The sequence below is a fragment of the Xiphophorus couchianus genome, chromosome 4 (genome assembly GCF_001444195.1).
Source record: "Xiphophorus couchianus chromosome 4, X_couchianus-1.0, whole genome shotgun sequence".
Taxonomy (NCBI): Eukaryota; Metazoa; Chordata; class Actinopteri; order Cyprinodontiformes; family Poeciliidae; genus Xiphophorus; species Xiphophorus couchianus.
Genome location: NC_040231.1, coordinates 6605752 through 6627068, shown reverse-complemented (window position 1 = coordinate 6627068; position 21317 = coordinate 6605752). Strand labels below are relative to the sequence as shown.

At 41.5% G+C, this 21317-nt stretch overlaps 2 protein-coding genes across 5 annotated transcripts in view; both read left to right on the top strand.

The window, feature by feature from the left end:
• The window catches only part of shf (Src homology 2 domain containing F), a 102534-nt gene extending 98484 nt beyond the window's left edge, over positions 1 to 4050 (top strand). For all 4 annotated transcript variants that reach the window (XM_028014427.1, XM_028014425.1, XM_028014428.1 and 1 more), the window contains one exon: positions 1004 to 4050. In XM_028014427.1, coding sequence (XP_027870228.1) covers positions 1004 to 1190 — 187 coding nt within the window. In that variant the 3' untranslated portion in view covers positions 1191 to 4050. The remainder of the gene's footprint in view (positions 1 to 1003) is intronic.
• An 8394-nt stretch (positions 4051 to 12444) lies between these two features.
• slc25a44b (solute carrier family 25 member 44b) lies at positions 12445 to 16527 on the top strand. The gene is made up of 4 exons (XM_028014821.1): positions 12445 to 12636; positions 13701 to 14368; positions 14544 to 14671; positions 15068 to 16527. Exons 2-4 carry the CDS (start codon positions 13741 to 13743, stop codon positions 15257 to 15259), a joined length of 948 nt encoding a protein of 315 aa, XP_027870622.1. The 5' UTR covers positions 12445 to 12636; positions 13701 to 13740; the 3' UTR covers positions 15260 to 16527.
• Positions 16528 to 21317: the final 4790 nt, after the last annotated feature.

The window sequence follows — 21317 nt, the reverse complement described above, 5'->3', positions numbered from 1 at the left end:
TTTGTTTAAAAACCTACAAGTAGAAAAAAGGGTGTTGGAGAATTAATTTAAAAGTTGAAAACGTATGACACGACTGAAGCATTTTCTAAATCTACATAAGCATGAAAAAATAAAAAATCTGCCAATCCTTGCATCTATAGTTTGCTTATTTGATTGCTTTATGAATTATCATAACTCTTATTCCTTTTTCTGTCATTTATTTCCCCTAATACAAATGCTGTATTTTTCTCCCATTGTTTTGTTAAAATCCAGAGCTTACATTTCCAATAAGAAGAAAAAACATGGAGTAGATCAGGCGGAAGTTAAGTATGGTGAAGAAACCCCCATTTCAGATCATGTTAAACAAATGTCACTATGTGCTACAATATGTTTGAGCTTAATTTGTTAGAAGCATCCGATGATTGAAAGAGATTTTATGCAGAAGTGTTGTGCAAGGACAAATTCTCCTAATGCATATTTTTGCTGCATATAGGAAACATTTCTGTATTTTACTTCACTAAAGCCTAGTGTTGCATTACTTAACACCTCCCACGCTGCTCAAAAAACGTTCTATTTTTAGGGAGCAGATTACTGGCACACTGTAAAATGTATTGATCCAAAGCTCCTGGCACACTGGGGACTTTTAATTTGCTGTGCTTTTATTGCTGTAGCTTAAGTGATTTATCCAGGGGGTTCATCAGCCCAATCTTTATGTGTTGCTTGAATTCTAGGGACCTTAAGCAACCTTCCCTTTTAGTCTGCGCCCCAGGTGGCCTTGACCTTATCAGAGGTAATCCGGCTTTTAGAGCATTGTTATGTTTTGGATATAAAAACAGAAGCAGGTGCCAATCAGGAAGAGATGTTCCACAGAGAGCTCTATTCTTTCCATCCTTATCTCATTAATGTTTTAAGCCTGAATGTATGTGATTTATTTCTAATCTCAGTGCTGGGCAGTCTAAAAGATGTTCTGTTGTGTACTTGCTAACGATATGTGTGTGTTTTTTGTTCCCTTGTCTGTGTCCAGGAGCAGCCAGGGCTTCATGCACATGAAACTGTCACGGACCAAGGAGAACAAGTACATCCTGGGCCAGAACAGTGGCCCCTTCGACAGCGTACCTGAGATCATACACTTCTACTCAAGCCGCAAGCTGCCCATTAAGGGGGCTGAACACATGTCCCTGCTGTACCCCGTAGGCATCAGGACACTATAGTGCTGTGGGGCATGTGGCAGGCGTCCAACCCAACGCAGGACTCACTGGGCCCGTCCTCATGCCTCTGCGCTTCCCTTCCGTCTGGGCTGAAATTACGGGATTATGAACATCAGCATTCGAAACTGCTGATTCTGACTCACCTCACTGGCTGACGGATTCCAAACGGGTTTCGAAGGCCACTTTCATACTATCTCATACAAACAGACTCAATATTCCAGATGTTTTTATTACTTTGTTGTGTTTTATTTATGCAGACGTACTCATATCGCATTGGAGACTGATTATCTGATGAGCGTCATTTCAGTAATTGTTGAGCTGAGAGCTCGTAGCACTTAACACTCAAAGAAAAGAGAGGTACAACACATCATTGGTCACTAGAGTCAGTCTTTTCTCCTAAACTATTGTACCTGTTCCAGCTGTTTGAGCATCTCATTTGGATAGGCACTGTTGTTGCTTTAGTTTTATTTCAAAGGGGACTTGAAGAGAAAACAAGGGTGACAACATTTATGATGCCTGTTGCACAATATTTTCACGCAGACCTTGCGCAACAACCCAGATATTGAATAACGTGACCGGGTATGAATCTCCAGCTGCGGGTAAACAACAGGCCTGTGAGCTGAGCAGACTGATATCTCTATGTTGTCGTAGTGCATGTTGTCTGCTATCCATCACTGAGTGGATGTATCACGCCAGTGACAATGTAAGTACCACGATGGTGAGACAGGCAGGAAAAGCATGATGGATGGGTCAACTAAACTGACACAGTAAAATTGGCCAAGGCTAGAGACTGGAGCCTGTCCAAATGGACCAAATTATCCCCCCTTCCCCTGCGTGGAATGGCTTTGCATGGGGGAGAATGAAATATGCCTGCATTGTCTACCTCAAAAAATCAATTTCATTCCCCCATCTGCAGATCAATAGGTACAACAGGATTGTAGACATCGATCTGCTCTCCCTGTGACATTCCCAATCACCTTAAAACTGTGTCATTGGTTTTAGGAACATATTTTTTTCTTTCTTTATAAAAATGATCAGAATTATAAGAACAAGCCTTTTTGTTTCAGATCAGGAACTGTATGTATCGTCACTGTTATAAATACTATGTGATGTCAGTAACAAATGTTTGCTTAATGCCTTATAATGCATGGGGTCAAATAAGTCAGCTTAGATCAGCTAATTTCCCAATCCTGCTTTCAGCGATTGTTCTGTGACTGTTATTTATTCTGGGTAATTATTACCGATGTTTTTTCTGCTTCAACCTGCTCACCCTCCTTGTTCTGATGAAATCTTGGGGTTTTTAGGAACTTTGCTTTTTTTTTTGTTGTCTTGTTCAGCTAAGTACACGCTTGCCTCTGAGACACATGTCCAACAAGGTTGTCAAGCACTCACCCACCCACCCGGCCGACACATCAATCACAGCCCTGCCTGTCCGAACCATTTGAACACCTTCCTTCAGCCGATCATGCTACCACTTTGCATTAAAACCTTCAGATGTCCATCTGCACACTGTTTGAATGCTTAAGAGAATGTGTTCACATTCAGTCTAGCCCTGCTGAGACCTTATTACTGCTTGTGCTCAAACTTTTCTGGATGTTAGCTCTTTCTTTCACCTCTAAATTCTAAGAAGCATTTAAGGTGATTTTTTTTCTTTTTATTCTGTATCTTTTTAGCACCACAAAGCAGCACTGTTAGGATTTCGGTTCAATCTTTCTACTTTGTCCCAAACCAATAATCATTCTTATGACTGATGAAATGGATTAAAATCCACTTGATCTGTTAAAGCGTGACATCATAAATGCAGTCTAATACTCATTTTTCAAATACTGTATAGTGCTTTAATGAGTACGTAACAGCAAAATGGTTTAGGCTGGAAATGACACAAGATATCTGAAACTATTTATTTTAAAAGTGAAATACATTTTGGCTTTCACCATTACTCTTGCTGTGTGCTATGCAACTGTAAACTGCAGTAATTAAAAGGGGAAACTGGGTGGAGTTTGTGCCTCAGTGAAAAGCTTATGATGGTACAATAGGTCCGGCAGGAGGAGGAGGAGACGTAATCGGAAGAGTGACCTGGTTAGAGGCGTAGGAAGTGGGCAGACAGACGTTGCATTCTGAGGGTGTCTCTTTGTGCTTTAATGAGGAATAGTATGTTGTCATTGTGGACCTGTGTTCTCTTGAGAGAAGATATCTGATAGAAAGCTAATTTTAAAATAAACTATGTATCGTGTCTTTTTTTGTCGCGAATGTTCAGGGGTTAGCAGATATGATTATGATAGAAGTGGCTCTTTATTAAGTTCCTGCTGCTGATGAGTACTACTCTACTAAAGGAAAGAGCCCATGTATGATGGCAGCACTGCCTGCTGAGAGGCCTTAGCTTTGGGAAAAAGGAAACTAGACTTGTAGTGGAAGAGTGCAAGGGAGTCGGAGGGAAGGGAGTTGTGACGAGGGGAAAGAATGTGCTGCAGTCAGCAGAGACATTCTTAACATCCTTGTATTTCTATTATGGAAACCTTAAAGAGCCCCTCTCTCCATCGGAAGTGTCTTAAAGGTTATGTGTGTGTGTGTTGAAAAGCTGTTGTGCATGCATAAAGCCATGAACTGGGTGTGTGAATGCGCGTGTGTGGCTGCATACATCAGCCATCGACTCGCCCTGGGTCTTCTCTTGTGTTATTGCTTTATCGTGGTAACGTGGCATGTCTGAGTTTTCCTTGTGTACATTTTCGTGCCACGTATGTATGCACTAGTGTAACGCATCTCTGTAAAGTCCCTCATGGCCAAATGTATATACTGAATGTATTAAATGGGGACGTAGAGGCATCATGGTGCAAAATAAATAAAGTTGGGTTTATGAGTTTAACGTGTGCTATAATATTGTGTTTTTCCTGTCTGCACCCTCACACACCAACATCAGAAGAAAACATCATTATTTTGTGAGGAAAAAGCCTCCTCCAGTATCCCGACCAGCACTGGTTACCATGGTGAACCCTCTCAATATTTAGGGAAGATGAACTACTGTTTGATTCAAGGACAGACTCCAGCACCAGTATTCAACCACTTGTTGTTTATTGATCCTTGTTGCTGCCAGGTTTTGCAATATATCCAGTGCTTTGCAAATGTTTGTTCCTGTTGTGATCTGTTTCACAAATTGTCACATTTCAAACAAGTCTTCTATTTGGTTTTAATGTTTTAGACTAAGGCAAAATAGTGTGTAACTGAGAGGAAAGAAAATGTTTTTTTCACAGTACCCCAAACTTATAAATGCCTTCAGAAGTCTTCCAATTGGTCAATAGATTGTGTGTTATTTATTCTTCTTATGAATCCTCTTCAAGTAAGCATAATAGATTCCGGTAAAAAAAAAAATACATTCACTAACCGAGTAGTGTTAAATGCTGAGATGCTGAGTAGTAGTGCGACAAGGCTTTTAAGTTTTGCTTATGAATTTCCCAGTCTACAACAATGCTAAAACAAAATATCCAGTTTTCTTTAGAAATGCAGCAGCAGTATTTTCAATACATTCATTTGTCACCAAACATAGCCCCACTGTTCACCTAAAGGCTGGCAGTTTAGCGCTCATTACAGCTGAAGGCAGCTTAAACAGTTAAATCCCTTGCCTTCTTCTCTGTGATTGCTTTTGGAACCACTGCATTGTGACGGTAAAGCAGTTTTTACCAACACATTTTGGCCAGAACGCAGCTGGCTGACATGCGGAAGGAGCACACGCAGGGGGCTGATGAAAGCATCTCGAGTTCTGTGATTGTTGGCAGAAACCTGTGCTGCACAAACCTCAAAGTTGGCTCTCACAATAACCCCAGAATTCTTTTGTTAATTTGACTGTGTACAATATAAAATTTTAATTTTCTGTCTGTTTAAGCAAAGCAAAACTTAAAAATGGTAAAAAAAATTAAAATAACAAATTTAAAAAAAAAAGAAGAGCAAACTTCAAAACTCAATGGAAGTAGAAACTGTAATTTTAGGTTTTGCCACGAATTTCACAATACTAAATTAAATCATCAACTTCAGTTAAAACAAAATCTAGAGATGATATTTCAGACTTAACTCGCCTACTTTGAAGTACAATCTTTGCTCTCCATTCTGCTGCAGCTTTTTTCTCTTCCAGAGAAACTCCATCAAAGGGTTAAAGTACCTGGGATAAAATGCATCAAAGAAGCTTTGTGGACAAAGTAAGTGTTGAAAAAGAGGCAGAAAGAATAAGAAGCATGGCTTGAAAGCAATGAGTGGGCGATGAGGATACAAAACAGCCTTGTATCTAACGGAACCGCATTTCATATTCTGTTCAGTCATACCCAGTGGAAAGCAATCTCAGGTAACAGACCTTACATCACGTGAGTTGCCTTCTTTCAGAGAGTGAGTTGCCTTCTTTCAGAGAGACAAAAGCGTACAGAGGCCATTATGCTAACCCGAGCCTTTCCTCCTGCTTTGAGATGTTTGAGGATTTCATCTGCATAGAAGAGTGTCTGTATTGTTCTGCATGTCTGTGGAGGCTTGATTAAACAAGCTTCCTCACAATTTCAACACGCCTGGCGCTGATTATTTCCTCTGGCCCGATATATTGCCAGTAATGACAGAGTGCAGGACCCTTGCTCATTATCTAAAAATCCCAGGTGCCATGGGAGTAATTGAGCAGAATTGGGCCTAGTTCAAAACACCGGGATTGATTCATAAGGGATGCTTCTTGTTTATGCTGTTTTCTGCCTCTGCCCACAAGTGGTCTTTCAAAATTACGTATCTATCATTCTTACACTCCTCCATGGGCTGCCACCTTATCGTGGTGGAGGGGTTTGAGTGCCCCAATGATCCTAGGAGCTATGCTGTCTGGGGCTTCATGCCCCTGGTAGGGTCACCCAAGGCAGACAGGTCCTAGGTGAGGGACCAGACAAAGTGCAGCCCGAAGACCCCAATGATGAAGGAAAACCTTGGACTTGGTGTTCCCTCGCCCGGACGCGGGTCACCGGGGCCCCACTCTGGAGCCAGGCCTGGAGGGGGGGCATGATGGCGAGCGTCTGGTGGCCGGGCTTTTACCCATGGAGCCCGGCCGGGCTCAGCCCGAAGAGGAAACATGGGCCCCCCCTCCCATGGGCCCACCACCCGTGGGAGGGGCCAAAGGGGTCGGGTGCACTGTGTGATGGGTGGCGGCCAAGGGAGGGGACCCTGGCGGTCCGATCCTCGGTTGCAGAAACTGGCTCTTGGGACGTGGAATGTCACCTCTCTGGTGGGGTAAGGAGCCGGAGCTAGTGCGTGAGGTCGAGAGGTTCCGGCTAGAAATAGTCGGTCTCACCTCGACGCATGGCTCTGGTTCTGGAACCAGTCTCCTTGAGAGGGGCTGGACATACTTCCACTCTGGAGTTGCCCAGGGAGAGAGACGTCGGGCAGGAGTGGGCATACTTGTTGCTCCCCATCTCGGCGCCTGTACGTTGGGGTTTACCCCGGTGAACGAGAGGGTAGCATCCCTCCGCCTACGGGTGGGGGGACGGGTTCTAACTGTCGTTTGTGCTTACGGGCCGAACGACAGTTCAGATTACCCACCCTTTTTGGAGTCCTTAGAGGGGGTACTGGAGAGTGCTCCTCCTGGGGACTCCCTTGTTCTGCTGGGGGACTTCAACGCTCACGTGGACAACGACAGTGAGACCTGGAGGGGCGTGGTTGGGAGGAACGGCCCACCCGACCTGAACTCGAGCGGTGTTCTGTTGCTGGACTTCTGTGCTCGCCATGGATTGTCCATAACGAACACCATGTTCAAGCATAAGGGTGTCCATATGTGCACTTGGCACCAGGACACCCTAGGCCGCAGTTCGATGATCGACTTTGTCATCGTTTCATCGGATCTGCGGCCATATGTCTTGGACACTCGGGTGAAGAGAGGTGCAGAGCTGTCCACTGACCACTACCTGGTGGTGAGTTGGCTCCGGTGGTGGGGGCGAAAGCCGGTCAGACCTGGCAGGCCCAAACGTGTTGTGAGGGTCTGCTGGGAACGTCTGGCGGAATCCCCTGTGAGACGGAGCTTTAACTCCCATCTCCGGCAAAACTTCGAACACGTCCCGGGGGAGGTGGGGGACATGGAGTCTGAGTGGACCGTGTTCCGTGCCTCCATTGTCGAGGCGGTCGATCGGAGCTGTGGCCGCAAGGTTGTCGGTGCCTGTCGCGGCGGCAACCCTCGAACCCGTTGGTGGACACCTCCGGTGAGGGATGCCGTCAGGCTGAAGAAGGAGTCCTATCGAGCCTTTTTGGCCTGTGGGACTCCGGAAGCAGCTGATGGGTACCGGCGGGCGAAGCGGCATGCGGCTCGGGCGGTTGCTGAGGCAAAAACTCGGGCGTGGGAGGAGTTTGGAGAGGCCATGGAGAAAGACTTCCGCACGGTTTCGAGGCGATTCTGGTCCACCATCCGGCGTCTCAGGGGGGGGAAGCGGTGCAGCACCAACACTGTTTATAGTGGGGATGGTGTGCTGCTGACCTCTACTCGGGACGTTGTGGGCCGGTGGGCAGAGTACTTCGAAGACCTCCTCAATCCCACCAACATGCCTTCCACTGAGGAAGCAGAGCCTGGGGACTCTGGGTTGGGCTCTCCAATCTCTGGGGGCGAGGTCGCCGAGGTGGTTAAAAAGCTCCTCGGTGGCAAGGCCCCGGGGGTGGATGAGATCCGCCCGGAGTTCCTTAAGGCTCTGGATGTTGTAGGGTTGTGTTGGTTGACGCGACTCTGCAATATCGCATGGACATCGGGGGCAGTTCCCCTGGATTGGCAGACTGGGGTGGTGGTCCCCCTGTTAAAAAAGGGGGACCGGAGGGTGTGCTCCAATTATAGAGGGGTCACACTCTTAAGCCTCCCTGGCAAGGTCTATTCAGGGGTCCTGGAGAGGAGGGTCCGTCGGATAGTCGAACCTCGGATTCAGGAAGAGCAGTGTGGTTTTCGTCCTGGTCGTGGAACACTGGACCAGCTCTACACCCTCAGCAGGGTCCTGGAGGGTGCATGGGAGTTCGCCCAACCAGTCTACATGTGTTTTGTGGACTTGGAGAAGGCGTTCGACCGTGTCCCTCGGGGAGCCCTGTGGGGGGTTCTCCGGGAGTATGGGGTACCGGGCCCTTTGATACGGGCTGTCAGGTCCCTGTATGACCGGTGTCAGAGTCTGGTCCGCATTGCCGGCAGTAAGTCGGGCTCGTTTCCGGTGAGAGTTGGACTCCGCCAGGGCTGCCCTTTGTCACCGATTCTGTTCATCACTTTCATGGACAGAATTTCTAGGCGCAGCCAAGGTGTTGAGGGGATCCGATTTGGTGGCCTTAGGATCTCATCTCTGCTTTTCGCAGACGATGTGGTCCTTTTGGCTTCATCAGATCGTGATCTGCAGCTCTCGCTGGATCGGTTCGCAGCCGAGTGTGAAGCGGCCGGGATGGGGATCAGTGCCTCCAAATCCGAGGCCATGGTCTTGAGCCGGAAAAGGGTAGAGTGCCTTCTCCGGGTCAGGGGGGGTGTCCTGCCCCAAGTGGAGGAGTTTAAGTATCTCGGGATCTTGTTCACGAATGGGGGAAGAAGGGAGCGGGAGATCGACGGGCGGATTGGCGCAGCGTCTGCTGTCAAGCGGGCGCTGTACCGGTCCGTCGTGGTGAAGAGAGAGCTGAGCCAAAAAGCGAAGCTCTCGATTTACCGGTCGATCTACGTTCCCACCCTCATCTATGGTCATGAACTTTGGGTCATGACCGAAAGAACGAGATCGCGGATACAAGCGGCCGAAATGGGTTTTCTCCGTAGGGTGGCTGGGCTCTCCCTTAGAGATAGGGTGAGAAGCTCAGTCATCCGGGAGGGACTCAGAGTAGAGCCGCTGCTCCTTCACATCGAGAGGAGCCAGTTGAGGTGGCTTGGGCATCTGGTCAGGATGCCTCCTGGACGCCTCCCTGGTGAGGTGTTCCGGGCACGTCCCACCGGGAGGAGGCCCCGGGGAAGACCCAGGACACGCTGGAGGGACTATGTCTCTCGGCTGGCCTGGGAACGCCTCGGGATTCCCCCGGAGGAGCTAGAAGAAGTGGCTGGGGAGAGGGAAGTCTGGGCCTCCCTTCTGAAGCTGCTACCCCCGCGACCCGACCTCGGATAAGCGGAAGAAGATGGATGGATGGATCATTCTTACAATATCCTAGAACTGACAAGAACATGGTGGACAATTCTAACTCTCAATTATTGTCTCCTCAGAATTATTGAAAACTTCTATAATCAAAAGTCGGTGCAGAGGAAAGGCAAAACACATTTAAAAGATGCTGTTCAATGTAAAAGTGTGACAAAACTCTATACAAGTCCTCTATATTTATGTGTGAATTTAGCCTTACAAAATTATTAACATTTGAATGTTAACATATTTCATCCTATTGCAACTGTGTAAAACTGCCACACTAAGACATTTTCTTTGTGCACCAGTTTAGTTGAACACACTAATTAAATGTTTTTGGAGTTAGTCAAGATGTTCATATTCAGATGATTAGCAAAAGAAGCAAGTGAAAAGAGCCTCTGTGATGTTGATCCGTATCTATAAGATTACACGCAATCAGCTGCAGTCTTTCAGTCAGAAACAAAATGGACCTTGATGCAGTGTGTCAAAGCATCTTAACAATCACATCCATGACAGTGTTCGGTGCACCATTTACGGATCTCCAAGACAACTTTGCAATGTAATTTGGCTCAGAAAATTGTCCACATTGTGAAGGCTCTGCTTAGAAAGAGTCAGCCAGTGTACTGAAAAGCATGTAAGTGATATACTACCCTGGATATACATTGGATTTAATGATGCATCTGCTTTCAAAGCTTAACAGCCGCTGAAGTGTTAGAAAGCAGGTCTATATTGTATCTGCTTAGTTTAAATGCCAGTGTCTCACAGAGAAACCACATCTGTCTCCTTTTTAATTTGCTTGAAAGCTGGCGTTCTTTTTATTCTCTAATACCTTTATTGAAGCAGTGACACTTTTTACTTCAGCACAATAGAAATATCTTGTTTTTTTAAAACACCCTTGAAGGCAGTTTGAGGTGGAAATTGCCCGCAGGTGCCTACTATAAAATGGTAACAAGGACAGACGGACACAAAGCGCTGTTTGGGTGCCGTGTTCATGAAAGGCCAATCCACTGATTGAGCTGTCACATTCACAGATGCAGCAATAAAACTAAGCAGGGCAATTACTGTAGATGGAGGATGGTGGGCTGTGGAAAGTCATGAGAGTGGGGGGCAGACGTAGTGTGTCTTCCCCTAAAATACCCTAATGGGAGACAACGAGACAAAGCAAATGTATCTGTCTGTAATAAGGCTGGGAGGGGGTTTGAAAAAAAAGAGGGTTCAGCTAATGGTTACAGTGTTCTAACAATGAGAGTTACATCTCAGCGGATGGTAATAAAGCTATCAGTATATCTGTGCAGCTTTTATGTCCCAGGCTGGCTAATCACAATGTCCTCTTTGAAATATGAGGAACAAAGCTATGATTAAAAAAATTCATCACCAAACGCTTCAGCAGAGGGTACGTCAAGAACGCAAATTTAAATCTGGGACAGAAAAAACAAGAAAGAGATAATACTGACATGTTTGTTTTGGTGAACAACTACATTGCCATCTAGTGTACATATTGGGGGATTACATTGCCTGCATCTTTTCTTATAACTTGTCACATTAATAATCACTGAAAACAACAAAATCTGTTTCTAAGACCTGAGGAGCTTTGTTTTAACTGTTCTGCTCATTAATCAAAATTGAATGGTGCCCTGGTGCAACAACCACATGGTGAAAAATGTAATTTCCTCATTATTTGTTGGCATTTAGACATCTTCACCATGCAATTCTGCTCTTGCCTGTACTGTGGGTTGTGTCAGTAGGGTATGTGTTTTGAGCCTGGAGACCTCCAGCAAATATGAGCCTGAGGGCAGCCTGAATACTGCCATCTGTTGCCTCCAGTGCCCTCAGCAGCAGCTCCTGTACCTCCATGTCCCTGAGCCATTGATGCTGGGACTGCCGATGGCCCTGGTGAAACAAACCCAACAAATTTTTTTTTTTTTTTAGACATAACCTGGGGAACTCTTATCATCATTATCTCCTCAATAAAATGAACAAAATGGGGAGTTGTAGTTGCTTTGTTCACCTATGGAACTGACTGTAGAGTACATCACAACTAACTAGTGTGCCAACTGAAATCAAGGCTGTGTCACTGGAGGGATCCATGTTATCACAAAAAGCTAAAAAAAAGAAAGAAATCAAAACGTAGTGTAGCCAGGTTTTGCAGGAAGGAATTCTGATCAGTGTTGAATTCTTACTAAATTATATATGGTAAACTCAGGGCTGACTGGAGCAATAAAAAAAAAAATACAAATCACTTTGTTACAGAGGACTCCACTTTTTATACATTTTCAAAGAGAAATGATTGAAAGGCAATTTAAATGATCTGTGATGCAGAAAAAAAACCAAACAGAAAACATTCTGCCAATAAACAGATATAAACAAAGTTGCTGCATCCATTTTTCCCCATCATTCATTGTTCCTCAATGAATTCTGCTGACTTTTAGCGAGCTGTATCCCATACGTTATGCATTTGTTTTCCAAAAGAGAGGTAAAATACAAGGTGAGAGAAAATAAAAATGGTTTATCTCCTCTGCCAGGGATGTCATAACTGGGCTGGTTTCAAGATTTTTTTCAACTTAAGATTTAGCTTTTGTGGACGTATTTTGTCTCAGACTGCTGTTGTTTATCACACATTTTAGAGGAAGGAATTGATAATGGAAGTCTCTAAAAACAGAGTTTACACACACAGGAAAGAAAAGTGAATAAATGCCATTTTTTGTATTAAAAATGTTCCCAAGCAGGTGCTGTAACCTTTCAGTGCAACATTTAAAGGTTTAGCAGGTATAGATAAAAAAATTTAGATGTACACACACAAAAATAATAAATAAATAACATTCCATTTGAGTGACAATGCTAAAAGACTAAAGCCCAAATGTAATTGGGCAGGTGACTGCAAGTCAAAATCAGGTCTATAAATACAAACAATAAAGGTTTTTATTGTGTTAAAATAACACATTTAAAATTCTTAAATGTGTTATTGAATCTAGTAATATAATATCAAGAAAAATTACAAAACACCCAGAATATGTTTTCAGATAAATCATCCATGTTACAAGAGGACAATAGGACATGAGAACATGTAAGTAAAACCAGACGGCGGAGGTAGTGCGTCAAAAAAAACAAAAAACCTACGTAACAGTGGAATACCAACGAAGAAGAAGCTTGGACGTGATTGGTTGATTGGGTAGCATGGCGTTTGAATGAAAGCAGGAAGAGCTGTAACAGCAAAGGAAAGAGGTTAACTCTATTTAGCGACTTTAGTGAGTTCTGTTACCCTCTAAACCTGTAATTTCTAGTCTTATTTATTGTCAGAGTATGTCTTAAAAGTCAAAGAAGGTCTGTCCGGTGAGGTAAGTATTTCCTAGTGTTTATTTTCAGTGATGCTAACAGTTTGTACCTCAGAGTTAGCTTAGTTTCAGCGAACACACACGGACACATCTGTCGGGTAAAAAGCTGCAATTTGTAAGAAGAGTCGTTGATTCCTGGTTGTTGAACTCCCTTTAACTATATGTAACTATTGTCACTGGATAAAAAACAGTCAGGTCCGTTCCCGGTTTGAGAACGCTGTGTCCTTTGGAGTCCGGGGTCAGCCCGAATCCCAGATGGTCATATTTACTGTGGACTTCTCAGAACAGGCTTTTATTGAAACAGTGTTATAAAAATAGCGCGACTCTGTGTGTTGTTGGCCAGAGCCGTTTGTTTCATTACCTTTACAAAGTTTGCTTTAGCCAGTCTTGACCTTTGGTACTGTGTCATAGATAAGTGATGCATTTGTTTCCAAATGAAGCCACAGATAACTGCGTTTCATGCTTATTAGATTATTTTAGCAGGCCATTGTTTCATGCTGGATGAAACATAAATGTTAGGCTGTGAGTACTACAACCCACTGCTCTTTACTAAAGTATTCATACTTACTGAAGTCTTTTAATTGTTGTGCATTTCAACCCACAATTTTCAGTGTATTTTATTAAACTGGTCAATGGAATATTATCAAGGTAAACAATGCCTAGATTTTGTCTTTATTTACAAATAATAAGCTAAATATTGTGGCATGCATATGTATGCAGCCCCTTGAATGCTTTTTTTGAAGAATGTTAAAGTGGACAAAGAATAGAATTTCCCCACTTACAGGACAATAAAGGCTATTTCTATTTCAATATTTCTTTAGAAATATTTATAGCTTGCAAATATTTTTTAAGTGTAAAATTATTCCCCAATCTGCTTTAAAAAATATCTCCAGCTCAGTCAGATTTGATGGGGAAAATGTTGGGCCACAGAATCTCATCTGGCTTTTGGACATCATACTTGTCTGCTACATCTTTAAACAACTGTTAAATCCTTATTGAATTGTAGTTGGGTGGTATATTTAAATAGATTCTGGCCCACTCTTGTTTTTTGTTTTCCCCGCTGTCAGGCAGCTACAGTCTAATGAGGGGGGAACCACAGCTGGCAGGATGCAGCAGAAAGGGAATATCCAAATCATCGAGTGGGAGGACCTCGATAAAAGGAAATTCTACTCTTTTGGGATATTTATGACAATGGCCATTCGGGTCACTGTCTACCCGGCTACACTGATCCGCACCCGATTGCAGGTGCAGAAGGGAAAATCTCTCTACAGCGGGAGCTTTGATGCCTTCTTCAAGATCCTTCGGGCGGAGGGCGTCCGAGGCCTGTACCGCGGCTTTATGGTGAACACCTTCACAATCGTCTCAGGCCAGGCGTACATAACTACCTACGAACTGGTGAGGAAGTACGTCTCCCAGTACTCTGAGGCCAATACCGTCAAGTCGGTGGTGGCCGGGGGCTCTGCCTCCCTGGTCGCTCAAAGCATCACTGTGCCCATAGATGTTGTGTCCCAGCAGCTGATGATGCAGGGCCAAGGGGAGCACCTCACACGTTTCCGGCTCAGTTCCAACTCGGAGAACAAGAAGCCAGCCAGGTTTTTCAGGCAAACCAGGAACATTGTGTCTCAGATTTTTGCTGCGGATGGGTGCAGGGGCTTCTACAGGGGATATGTGGCTTCGTTACTCACTTACATCCCAAACAGTGCCGTCTGGTGGCCTTTCTATCACTTTTATGCCGGTAAGCATTTATACTTTCTATATATTTTTGCTGATCAGGGCTTTTCAGAAACCTCTAAAGAGATGTTCAACTTTATGCTGTCTCCATTGTCAGGGCTTCAGAAGAGTGGTAGCTGTGTCTAATAGCTTTGGGTCAGTTTTTATTTGATAAACTGTCTATTTGCAATGTTCAACAGAGCAACTCTCCATACTGGCTCCCAGTGACTGCCCCCACCTGGTCCTTCAGGCCATTGCTGGACCTTTAGCTGCTGCAACTGCCTCGACTGTCACCAACCCGATGGATGTGGTCAGAGCCAGAGTACAGGTAGCTGTTACTGATCATTTGTCTGTCTTCATCTATTTTGTCGTTCTTGTGTGGACAGTGGCTGGAATTGCAGACGCAGCAATTTTAGTTTCAATTATGAAAGCATGTTCTATAACTTATAAAATAACATAGTTTGTCCCTGTAAAAACTTTGGTTGGTAACTGAAGTAAAAACCAGACATATATGTTTTGTATTGTGATGCAAAGCAAACCTTGATTTAGGGAAAACGGGAATACTGTGATTTTGGTTTCACACAGTGGTTCATTCAGCCACACAGATACAGTTGCATTGAAAAAATATTGACGCAAGTAAACCAGCAGCTCTTCCATCACAAAAATGAAAAATGAAAGCAATTCCCTCATAAAAAGCGTTTCCTGATTGATCGTGTGTGTTCAGGTGGAAGGGAGGACCTCAGTCATTCAAACGTTCAGGGAGCTGATCAGAGAAGAGGGCTGCTGGGGACTGACCAAAGGACTGTCAGCCCGCATCATTTCATCAGCACCCACTGCCATCGTCATTGTGGTTGGCTATGAGACACTGAAAAAACTGAGCCTGCGACCAGAGCTGGTAGATTCGAGACACTGGTAAAAAGAAAATATTTGGACCATGTGCCATTTTTTAACCCTTATGTTGACTTCCTAAATTTATTTTAAGTACAAAACAATGTCGGAACATCATAGCATTAATAAAGTTATGAGTTAGTTACCTGTAAAGACAAAGGGTTCAGTTTGTGACACAGCTGAACAAGTTTGTTTCTGTTTGACTCAGTAAGCTCTGAAGTGACATCAACACCATGACAGCAGCAGAAAAACTTATTTTTGTTATGTTCAGCCTTCATCAACAAAAGGAAATCATCTTTGTGTGACTATTCTCGTGTTTGCGTTGTCCTCCTGAAGCAAAGAGCTGATTTTCACTTAAGTTCAGCTCAGAAAGTCAAACTACCGTCTGCAGCAACTAACTTTGTCTTTGGCCAAACTGTTTTTAATTGCCTTTTTCTAAAGGCAATTAAAATCTGGACAATCTTTGTGTTTATTTTATCTTTGTTGCATATACAAGTACACTATTTTATGAGTATTTTTCAGAAATATTATCCTGGTGTTGGTGATCATTCTGGGTTTATAATTTCTGTCTTTATTGTACAGGAAGGTTTGTGTCATTGAAATCTTTTGCTTGTTAAAACTGTCCAAGCAACTCTGAGTGAAAACCCTTTTGTGAAATATTTGAGTGCAATAACGTTTTGTCCTTTTCAGTGCAAAATGTGTGGGTTGACATATCTTAAAGGAACTCATTTTACCTAATTTATTTTTCATTTTAGGATGATAACCACAGAGCTTTTGATGTCGATGTCTTTTTGCTGTATTTTGCTTCTGATTTTGTGAAACTATTGTGGTACAATGCTGTTTATGCAGTTTGCTGCTGCTGTATGAATGTCCTCATTGAGGAAAAATTAGTTGCAGTTTAGAAGAGAGATTATATTTTAAATGGTCCACTTAATTTATAGAAATTATCCTGTTTTTAAGCGCAACATAAATTAGATGCTGTTGAAAAGAAGTAAAAGTAAGAGCAGGTTTTAGTGTGATTGGCGGAAGGTTGCAGAAACCTTTTTAATTGAAGCCAGAACTGCACATGCTTTATTTCTTTATAGTCAGACTTGTTGAGATTCTGTGAACTACTGAGATGATAGAACTGCAACTTGCCGATCTCCAGTCAAAAGATACTAACTTTCAATTTTGAGTTTTTTGTTTTGTTTTGTTTTTGCACGGCTCCGAGTATCACTAAAAGTGTTTTTTTGTGATTGACCAGTGCAACTGTTGTTGATGCCTCTCTGCTCTAAAATACATGTGGTTTGAACAACATTTCTGGTCTCTTATTACCATCTGATTAGTAAATATGTTTTTAGCTGGATGTCGCTGCTGAACTCTGTGCAGAATGCAAAAGCAGATCTCGGTAAACTTTTAACTAAAGTCTGTAAATTATTAAATCTCGTTTTGAAATATTTTTAATAAACATGATCAATGACTAAAACTAGCAAAAGATTAAAAAAATGCTTGTCGGCATTACAAGTTGTAGATTATTTTGAGGCCTTTCTCAGTATCTGTAGTGGAAAATATATTAGCAAATATTGATATGTTTCTTAATTTGCTATTTAACTGAAACAAGGGAAACTTTGATAAGTGTTTTATAAAATTGACCAATTTAAAAGGGGATCAGAAAAACTAATGGGGACTTCCCCATTAGTTTTTCTGATCCCCTGAGCAACTGCTTGCTTTTCTGAGCAACTTAAACCCAAAATGTGTAAAGTTAAGACGGATTTTCTTTTAACTCGCAACCAATCTGTAAAACAAATTTAAAAAATGAAAGAAACTGCATGATGTCAGATGATTAAACAGCTGTCCCTGTCCATTTTGCACTTTTTATATTCTGTTCAGCCAGTCAGCTCTGACAGGCAATTTAAAGCCAAACTCATTCATGCATTTGGTTCAAGTTTTGTCAATTTAGTTTGTTGCTGTGGTGTGGCATGGATCGCAGTGAGATTCTCACCAACGCTAAAGTAGTACAGTTATGCCACCTCTAACATTTTTAGGTGAATTTCATAAAGGCCTTTAGACTTAAAATATTGAAAAAACTGGCTAAGATTAAAAGTTTTCTGCTCCTACCTGAGTTTGACAAGCTATTAACAATTCAATTCAGAAGCTCACCTGTACAATACAAACAGTAACACATTTGTACACATTGCATGTTGTAGAACACGCCTTCACAGACAAAAAAGTTCATAACCAAGGCCCTCTTGCTTTTTTTTTTTGTTAGTGGATCAAACTGGCTAAGAGATGTGATCTCATCTGTAAGGTGTGATGGTGTTTCTCAAACTTTGACCAAGAAAAATCTTAGAGCAAAAACAAAGTGTGAAATCTAAAAAATATTTTAAAGTTGAAATTACTACCTCATAAATTTTTACTTTTCTTTAAATAGCTTATCTGACTGGATCAATGAGTGAAATTAAGGTTGTTTTACAAGATAATTGGTCCTGCTAAGCTCAGGATCTCATACTTTTTTTAAATTAGGTTTTTCTTTAAATTCTGAACTTGTTGACCTTCAATAATCTTAAAAAAAATAGTGTTTGATATGAGATATCCTGCATATTTTGAGGAAAGTCAATAATGGTCCTTCCTATTCTGTCCTCAGGGAGTTTTCACATAAGGTCGGAGTGGAAAAATCAGATTGTGTCACTGTGTTGTTAATGTGTTTTTCTGATGTGAGCTTAACCGTGGGGCGACCATACATCTTATGAAAAGTGACTCCCTGACACCAAAGGTCGTATCTCATTATGCTGGTTAGAAATTGAAATGAAAGCATCTGCAGAAGATTTAAAACTGTTTAACTGAATGGATGTGGCCCTTTGAAATTACATATATTATTTTAACCTGCAGATTAAATCTAAAGTTCTTAGTCTGTGTTTTTACACATTTACTAAAATTAGTCAATATTTTAGTCTTTAAATACTTTTTAGCTAAAATGTAACAACATTTGTATAAGATTTTTGAAATACTCCTGCAGTTGCATTTATACCTTCACAGTACACTGAAAAAACACAAAAATCTTTTGTGTTATTTTTGGTCGGGTTTCTAGAGCAAATATTTTACTAAACTTGAAATAAGAGAAAACTAACTTACAACTAACTTTTCGGCAAGATATAGGACCTTGTTTTAATTAAATGATTCCTTTATATAGATTTTATTTTATTTTTAAAGTGCTAGTTACACTGGAAGATTATTTCACTTATGACAAGACATTTTTTCTCCTGGTATAAGTGAAATAATCTGCCAGTAGAACTAATACTTTTTTCGTCAATATTGAGAAATTATTTACTTAAAACAAGATCCTGGCTGAAGAGATATGTGCGTGTTATTTTTGTCTTATTTCAAATTGGATATTTGCACTATAAACTCACCCCCAAATACTTGGTAAGATTTTGTGTTTTTGCAGTACAGGCTAAACTGCTCAAGACTTATAAATCAGGAAAAGTAAGGTTCTTACAAAACTTTTATTAACTTGCCAACAGAGGGCAGCAGACTTCACTTTCACGGCTCTAGTTTTCTCCAAGTTTCACTTAATATTTTTTAACAATCCCCTTTTCATTCAAATATCCTCTTTTGGAAGTAAAAGCACCCAGGGACTGGCAGACAAATCCGCAGATGAATGAAGCAAACAGGGAGGCCCTCTTTGAGGCGCGCTGACAGTTCCTGGTGGGATGACAGAGTGCCCCCCTTCTCTGCTCTGTGTCTTAATTATCAGGCCATGTCTGGGAGGCACTTTGTCAAAAAGATTGATGAGGGACTGTCAGAAAGGGAACAAATCTGACTTGGCCGGGGTTAGAGGAAGGGCCCCTCATTCTCATGGGATGTAAAGGTGGCTGTGCAAGAGATCGGGCCTCAAAATAATCGAAAAGAAGGAGAGCAATGTGAAGAGTGTTTAGAGATTTAGGAATCTCCAGAGACCCAACAGATTTTAAAAGGAAGGATTTTTATTTATGTTGGTGTCTAATCCTTATATTCCCTAGTAAGAATGCACATAAAATCTGTCTGCATTGGATACAAGTTCCACATAAATGTAAATCTTGGAGTTTTTTATTCGCATTACAGCAGCTTTAGTTGCATTGAAATGTGTCTTTTTACTGTAAGCATAAAGTAGATTTGTTAGACCGTTGCACATAGAGCAGAGAGAGATGAAACCTGTTTAGGGGAGAAAAGGAATCAAATAAAAAGGAATCTAGCCATAGAAAATAAATGTTTTAATGATACTAGTCAACAACTTTCTGCTGTTGCCTACAGTAGGGCTTTATATATAAGGTTATCAGTATTTTTTTATGGCCATTCTGTGAAAAGGTGATCAGTTAAAATCTTAATTGAAGTAGATGGAGGAGAGGAAGATTATTTATCCAGAAACTGAAGAGCAATTATACAAGAAACTTAGAGCAGTATTAATCTTCCTGAGTGAAACACTTTTGCCAGTTCTGTTTACACAAACGTGTTTATTTTATACAGTGAAGAATAAATAAAGTAAAACAAAAAAAATATCAAAGTCCAACAAGACACACAACACAGAGTTGATATGTATATTATTATTTGTTAGATAAGTCAATTCAAGAAAATAATGGATAGCGCAGAGGCAGCAGATGTCGTAAAGCCATACAAATTTGTTGGCATTTTCCTCTTTTGCCTTTTTACGTCTCAAAGCTACCCTCAAACAATTATTTTTAAAGGTGGAGCATTTATTATTCATAATAGTAAGTATGTAAATATGGTTTGCTGACAGATTATTTCACCTGTAAAAAGTAATAGATAAAGGCTTTCAGATTAAACTCGAAAATACAAAAATTTGAACATAGATTCATCTTCACTCTGCCAATTTGTAAAATGAAGATGAAGATCACTGATGGCCTCCACTGTATGTTTAAATAATCCTCAGTGTCTATTAATAACCACCTAATACAAACATGACAAAAGTTAATTGGTTTATGAAATAATGTTGACACATTGATGTTTTTGACAGTGGAGTTCTTTAAGATGAAAGAAGTTATAGAAGTTATATTTCTATTACATTAGCTGATTAGAAGTTATATTTACCTGTTGACCTGGATTTATATCAGAATGCCAAGAGATACAGAGTGCTGTAAAATTAAAGGATGCCTGCAACATTAATATGAGGAATATGTATAAGAGCAATATTCAGCTTTCAAATGTAGGAAATGTTATCTACGTAGTAAAAGGATAGTTTATAATTTTTTAAAAATTGCACTAATAGGGAGTTACTACAGTGCTGTAAATAAGTATTTACTAAATTACAAATTTCCTGTTTTTGGTTACACTTAAATGTTTTAATTCTTCAAACAAATTTACACATAAAAGGTTAAGGGAGTAAATATAAAATGGAAATGGAAATGATTTCATTTGACAGATAAAAGCTAACCAAAACTACTGACTACTAATCAAAAATACAAATGATTCCCTTTCAAAGTCATGATGATCTGTAAAGCCCCTGTCTGACAACACGAAGTAGGCTAAAAGACCTAAAAAGGCGATGTCTAAAGAAATTCAAGAATAGATGAAAAGCAAAATCATTCACATCTGTCAGTCTGGAAAGTGTTGCAAAGCTGTTTCCAAGGCTGCAGGACTCCAGTGAACCACAAAAGGAGCCATAACCCAAAAATGAAGAAAACATGAATCAGTGGTGAACCTTCCCAGGACTGCCTGTCCTTCCAAAATCATTCCCAAGAGCACATGGACACATCCATATGCTCTTGGATGACCCCATAGATCTTTTGCGATCCAGTGGGATTCGCAATAGAACCCGGAACAACATCTAAAGCTCTGCAGTCACAGCTTTCCTCTGTTTGTCAATAAACAATAAGAAAGAGACTCTGCAAAATGAATGGGAGAGTTAGAAGTCCAAAACTAGAGGTGGGCAGATCGATCCAAAATATTGATAGTATCAATTCCAAGTCAATATCAGTATGAGATTTATACTTGCATGCTAAGCTTGATACTTTAGTTTCAGATTCCATGTTAAAATTGTATTTTATTTTTTAAGTTTCTCAGCACTATCTCAAAATTTTCTTTTGCTTGAGAAATATTATCTCTCAAATGAT